General features: G+C 30.1%; 1 protein-coding gene across 1 annotated transcript in view; it reads right to left on the bottom strand.

Moving 5' to 3' along the window:
• Positions 1-4,388: 4,388 nt before the first annotated feature.
• LOC108687849 (inhibin beta A chain) overlaps positions 4,389-7,546 on the bottom strand; it is a 16,559-nt gene continuing 13,401 nt past the window's right edge. The window contains exon 4 of the mRNA XM_018193851.1: positions 4,389-4,772. Within this exon, the coding sequence (XP_018049340.1) occupies positions 4,611-4,772 (162 nt within the window). The 3' untranslated portion in view covers positions 4,389-4,610. The remainder of the gene's footprint in view (positions 4,773-7,546) is intronic.

Genomic DNA, 7,546 nt, shown 5'->3' with positions numbered 1-7,546 from the left:
ATCTATTATTGTATTATTGTATTATTCCGAATTAAGATTGATTAAGGCAGCTTGAAAGAAGTTTATGATAATTGAAATACCGTAAAAAAATTCATCTCGTCGATTTTTTTCACATATCTTAACATATCTTAGCATTTGAATGCAAAGAAAATCAATTAATTTTTCACTTATTTCGTGTTAAATGTGAGATACAATTTTCATACGAAGAAAATACGTCAATATCAGGCTGCGTTTTATTATTCCGAGAATTTTCGACAGAGTCAAGCCACTCCGTCGTTTATTTTGACATGTCAATTACTATCGGAGATTAACATGTTATTTAATAATATACACTACTATATAATTACACGTAATTATTTCTAGAGTAATCATTATTGCATTATATTGTTTGCTTTAATCATGCCCGCGAGCTAACTGTCAACAAAAAGATGACGACATTTAATTCTATTTTAGCAATAAATAAAATTTACGAACTTATCGATGCTTATCACACTTTCTTAAACTAAATGCAAACCTGGATCGCGATACAATAGTTTCGGATTGTGCATTATATAATGAGAAAATACTGTACGGCTTCTAGCGAGTTTATTGTATTGTCGGCTCTATCTCAATTGACATTATATCCTCAATATTTATCACATAATTTTATTATACGGTTCATTTCTCAGAGACACAAAAATTATGATGTGCAAAGTTCAATGGCAAATTTTCTTATTATAGCTAAACACATCTTTTATGGATGTTTGATGTCAAATGATTGAACAGATTAAAAGCAATTAACTTGATTGATATAATCCGTTCATAAATGTTATCTTAGTGATATAGTATGTATTATTTATAGATTTCTCGAAATGTGATGATAATTTGAAACTGAAAGTGTTATCTGTCACCCAGGTGAGAGGCCGAGTTTGAGAATATTTTCCTGCAAAAACACTTCTCTTTTTCTATATGTTTTCATAAAAAATTATTATAAATTAGAAAATATAATATAACTTTCACTACAGATTAACATATATTATATAAATCATATCGCATCACTGAAAGATAATCAGTCAGAATAATCTATAATCTAAGGATTTTTACATGGGGTCAGGGTATCTTCGATTCACATTAAAAATGACTTTAGAAGCTGCTTCTATATATTGGGTTATCCGGAAAATTTGTGCCGATTTTGAAGGAAAATTGAATTTTTAATTTCATTTATTGAATTTAAATCTTTTGCGGCACGAACTTTCCGGACAACCCAATAATTTGCAAATCACAAAACGTAGACGCAGAATGAGTTGCGTTTATTTTTTTATTGCGTGCAGTTTTCATCTGCGTATATCTTGCCGTGATCATCATTCTGCGTCAGCATTACGAACTACGTTTTGCGATTTGCAAATTATATAGAGGCACCCTTACATAGTTAGCGCAACGTGAGCACGCGCGGTAAAGTTCATTGTCGAAATTGCCCGAAAGGTCTTTCGCTATCGACTTCCTAGAACGGCGGGTAAATGCGGGAGTGTCAGTATTTACGCTAAAATACGTAACGAGCTCTCACCACGCTTCGGCTCACCTTAATTTCCCCTGGCACCGCAAGCGTTAGCTCGAGTCGATCTCGTGGCTTGGGCAATCAACCTAAAGATTCCAGGTTTCAGGAACACACCATTGTTGTATCACGCAAGCTCGTATTTTGTTGTATTATCGAAAGAATATATGGTTTATCAACTGTATATTCGTTTTCACGATTGATATACAAAAAGACAATAGGTATAAATAATTTTTGCGACTTGAATCGTTCGAGGCAAGCGCATTTTATTGAAATAAGTGATTATTGATATCGTCTTCTTATCAACATAATTCGCACACGTGAAAATTAATTTATTGCGCGTGCCTTGGGGAAAATAGTATGTTTATTGAGAATTTATAAGAGGCTAAAATGTTTCATTTAAACTTTAAAACATTTATTGAATTGTTCCCAATTTTAATCCAATTATCCTTTAAATTTTGTTAATATTCCGAAAACACAACACACTTTCCGAATATCTATCAAATATAGTCATGAACATATAGTCTTGAACAATTCCATGTTTAAATTTTCACATCTCATACAACAATTTAAATATGTTTTAAAGCTCAAATGAAATATTTCATTCAACATTTGAGCAAAGTTTTTATAAATTTTCTATAAACATACTATTTTCGCCAGCGTTCCAAGAATATTACGTTTCTGAATTAAATTTAGATACAAAACCAAAAATTGTACTGTTAAAACATAAGTACATTCCATTTACTTTTGTCACGAAATCTAATGTTAGGAACTTTCTTGTAAGAAATCGTTTCACTAGAATATGTGTAAAAAATTTAATAATGCTGCGCCCATGGTATAAAAATATAAGATATTCCATTTCCAATAATGCACAGTCGTCATGGCGGCTGCACGAGCAGAATATTTTTTTTGTGAAACATTCTATTGAACTGTAATTAATGACGCAATCTTGAATATTTAAATTATATTTAAGATACTAGTAGCATCCAAATTGACGATCTAATTCATTTTGGGAGATTATTATTTTTCGGTTTGATTGTGTTGCAAGTTTGAAAGTAATCGGTACGCAGTCATATATTTGAAATAAATTTACTTAATGCATATAGATGTATTATATATTTTCCAGCCTCTACATTACGTACCGTAATTAATTCTGTTACATACAAGGATGACCTGTCACAATTGTCGAGAACCGATTCAATTTTCCTTGAAATATATTAAACACAAAAATCTAAATCTAAGATACATTTTTATATCGATATTTTTTATACCGGTCCAATTTAAAATTTAAGATGAAACAATCTTTTAAAACTTTGTATTTGATTCAAATCAATTAGCAACAAAACGGTGAAGTATATAGAAATATATAGCGTTTTAACAGAACTTTTATAATTTTTATATATTTAATAACTGTGTAGATTTTTCAAAAATCTAGTGTTTAAAAACTATTCCCATTTCCATTTCCAAGTTTTGAGAGGCTGTTTTACCTCTGAGGAATGTGCGATCTCCCGATTTGCTAAAAATTGATTTTTGCAAAAAGATTACTTTGAAATAGTTCTTTTGTAAAAAAGAAGTGATTCTTTAAAAAGATCGATTTAACAGAAATCTCTCTCATTTAGTTAGAAAAATCCATTTTTCGTAAAGATTGATTTAAAATCGCTATTATTGTTTGGGAAGATCGATCTTTTGTAGAAAGTAGTAATCGAAACATCCCTAGTTTTACCTTTTAAATCTCAAATTAGGCCGATATAAAAAAAAATACGTGCCTCTTAGATTTTTGTGTTTAACAATATATTTCAAGAAAAATTGAATCAGTTTCGAGCAGTTGTGACGCTTTTTGTTTTTTGATATTTTTTTCATTATAATTTTCTAAGTATAAAATGTTTAGCCAGCAGATGTTTGTTAGATGTTTGCAACATGCTTTCAAATAGTATAATATCAATAAAACTTTTCATAAACAATGTAATCATCGAAACCCTTTACAAATAAATATAAGTTTGAGTAAGACGGACCACGGAGTAAAATGATCCATTTACTAAATCTTATTAGTAGTTATCTTCTGTTGAATGAACATAAGTTTGGAGTTTTCGCGAAAATGTAGCAAGATGGAAAATTATGATTCACATAATATCGAAATACAGACAATGAAATACAGACAAAACTGCCGAATAATATAAAAAGGCATTAATTATTTGTAGATGTTTTACGAATCGATAATTTCATTAACTCTATAATGGTAGAATGGGGTTAAAGCGTCTCCAGACTATATGACTAATGTTCGCCACATTAGCAAATATCATACACACACACATGACATCTATATTGAATATAAATCAATATTTGCGAATGTATGCAAAATTGATGTAATATTGGCTATATCGTTTAAAGGCATCTTTAAATCACCCAATGGCTTTGTTAGCCTAAGCGGTTTTTTTGTTTTACTTTTTTTGTTTTACAATTATTTAAGTCGAGTAATAAACTATATTGTATTTTTTTCATTCATAAATAAAAAAACAAGTTTTATATTATTTAATTATTTTAGTCATTTTATACACTAATTAGATAAAAATTGATTAAAACAGAGCACCAAATTGAATTCGACCTTACTTTCCTAGAAACGTTCTAAAAATCACCATTATCATTACTTACACACACACACACACACACACACACATACACACACACACACACACACACACACACAACACACGCACGCACGCACGCACGCACGCACGCACGCACGCACGCACGCACGCACGCACGCACACGCACGCAAAAATAATTAAAGGATTAATTATTTATAATGCAACACGATAGAAAGTGAACTCGCGTGATGTGACAATAGCGTGCCCCTATTTTTAATCACCTATCTCGAAGCAGCGATCATTGCTTCGTTTTCATTGATTTCTTCATGTTCATATCAAGATGAACGGATTTTGTGAGCATTCAACCAAGTTCAGTTTTACAACAATTAACGAGCAAAAGTCTCGGACGAGATGACATAGATGTTGATTCTCGTCTTCTTGGCATCACCAACGGTTGTGATTCTACTCACCCTCTGCCCTTCGGGGCAACGGTATCACATGCAACCACAAGCTTCCACTACCATGTTTGGCAATGTTTTCTGTGTGATCGTGTTGTTCGTATCAATGTAAAGTAGCTGGAGCGGGGCGAGTTGCGTTGGCGAGCAGCATGGCACTATCTTGTTCTTTTGTTGTCCTCCATCCTTAGTTAACAATTTCTGCAAAGAGAAACGATGTTTTTATGCTTATTAATTCGCAAAAATCACAATTTTTTATCAATAGAATGAGTTTATGATTAATACAATTTCATTTTTAATAACTTCATTTTTAACAGTCTAAAATTTGATAGTCCTAAAGAAATATAAGGCTTCAAATTATCATGTTACAAAATTGTTATATACTATTTATAAAATAATAAATATATTGAAATTTATAAATTTTTTTTTAAGTGTATGTTTGATACCTATATGATATTTTATACAATATTTTATTTTGTAATAATAAGAGGAAGGTCATTGATATATCAATATACCATTTTGTTTTTAGACAATTTAATTTAATTTCTTAAAGCTAAAAATAAAACTTTAGAAATATAAGTATAAACTAGAAAGTGTCTTCTAATATTACAGTGGCTTTTATATATAATAAGTACTATTTGTAATTTTGCAATAATTAATTTTTTTATGAACAAAAATAAGCGTCTGACAAAATGGAATCCAAAACTGACAGAGTAGAAGCAGTAATATCTAGTACATAGATGATTTTAAAATTAGCTAGATAAAGATAAAAAATTGGAAATTTATCTTAAATAAGATAAAGATATATCATTTTATTTTATTTATCTAGATAATCTAGATAAATTTATCTAAAAATTAATCTAAAAATTTCCAGGTAATTTCATTTTTATTTTTATTTTTAAGACAATTTACAGTTTTTAACTGTAGAAATTGCAATAAAAAATTGCAATAAAAAATTGTATAAAATTATACAAAAATTATATATAAAATTATAGAGTAGAATTGGATTGTCAAACATGTTTTATCTTCTGAATTATCCGACCTCATTATCAAGTTTTCGTGATGATAGTGCATGCTCGAAAATATCGCGTATAATGCTGTTATCACTAGACTTCAATAACGAGATCAAATAAGCCGGGAGATGAAAAAAAAAATAAGCCGAGTGAATCTATTCACACTTTTTTATTCATAAATTTTTATTGTGTAAGAATAGTTTTTCAAAAATATTATCGGACAAATTACACATGTCGAGATACATAAATTTGTTGCACAAAACTAAAAATACGCTTCACTGGTACTGATGACAAAGACATGTTATATTAAAAAAACATAATTTTTTTTTACATTTGGATAAGAATGAAGGCATCTTCATTTTTCTTCTTTTTAATGTTTGAATATATTGAAGAAATAAAGCAACAACAAGGGAAAAATATCAGGGCGTTCGAACCGAGGTCTGCTCTCCATATTGGTAAATTTTCGTCCTGCCACCAAGCCACACAACCCTGACACTAATAACTTCTCTTTTGTGTCTATTTCTAAATTTCTTACATTTATCTCGTTTTAAATGCAAAAATTTTGAGGAATTTCCAATAATTCAAATCTAATATTTAACTTATTATCCTATGTTATTAATTGCAACGAAATGTAATTAAATGCCACTCGGCCTCATGTAGAAACGAATGCTTTCCGTTTTTAGATCTGTGCATTTTCTGTCACTCGCGCGAAGTGATTGCCGCCACTTAGAGTGCGGTCCACTCATCCAGTTGCATTACAAATGCTTCAAAGTGTTTGATTGATCAATTGGGAAAAAGAATTTTACTAATTGATCGATCAAAAAAATGTTCCAAAACATTTATAGTATCAAGTAGACTATAGCCATATTCCTCTTCGCATAAGCAAGAGAGAACGCATGAATCTAAAAACATAGTGCATCCTTTTTTACGTAGATTTTTCATTCCTAATCTTCTTCAGCCTGTAATATTTATTCCTGGCTATAGTAGGCGTCTCCTAATCTTCTCTATGAATCCCTATTCTGAACATTTTGGAATCAAGTTGATCTGATTATATTCTTCTCATGTCATCGAGCCATCTCTTCAGAGATCGTCCTATTTCTTTTTGTTGTTCTTAGAAAAGAGTTGTTTTGATGTACGATGAGTATTATTAACAATATATTTCACTTTAGTTTTATATACATTATCTATTGCACTGTGACATATTGTGACATGAATCCTAATAAAACGATATTGAAACTCGAGAATCAAAGTTCAAATTACCGTTATTCTACATCAATTCATTAATATTAAATACACGATCAATAATATTGTCAGTATATTTGTTAATACTGACAGTATTATTGACCGCGTGTAGAATTTTTCATGATGTTCGAATTTTAATAATGAAAAATATATATATATACTTTCTTACTTTATGAAAGTATATATATATATACTATATAGTGTTAGCTATAGCGGAGAAAAATAATGAAAGCGAATGTCGCTCTTTTCAGTCATTTTCAGACTACTGAACATAAAAAAAAGCATCTCCATTTCGCATATGCATACAATATTTCTCGCGTCATGCTTCATATATGGCAAAAAGTATAGACCTAAGTTAATAAGGTTTTACGTTGCGTGATAATGGAGTCTTAACGCCCCATTATCGTTACGAGTTGCAAACTACATTATTCACATTATGTGTCGCGGTATAACAAGAGTACTTCCTCTCCCTTTTATTAACAATTAATGTGGGCAATAAAGGACGCGATTATGCAGCACGATTATATTTTTTATGTTAAGTAAAATGTAAATTACGCATATGTGTTTGTACGTAAGAGATGGAAAGGAATTACTTTGCCTAATGTGAACCAGTTTTTATAAAACTGATAGTTTACATCAACTAACTAACATCCATATGAAAAATTATTCAATTTAGGAATTGAAAATTTTTGTGAAGGAAAATTGAAAGATATTTAAAAT

The sequence above is a fragment of the Atta colombica genome, unplaced genomic scaffold (assembly GCF_001594045.1).
Source record: "Atta colombica isolate Treedump-2 unplaced genomic scaffold, Acol1.0 scaffold219, whole genome shotgun sequence".
In the NCBI taxonomy this organism is placed as follows: domain Eukaryota; kingdom Metazoa; phylum Arthropoda; class Insecta; order Hymenoptera; family Formicidae; genus Atta; species Atta colombica.
Note: the sequence above shows the minus strand (reverse complement) of the source record. Positions and strands in the feature narration are given on the sequence as shown.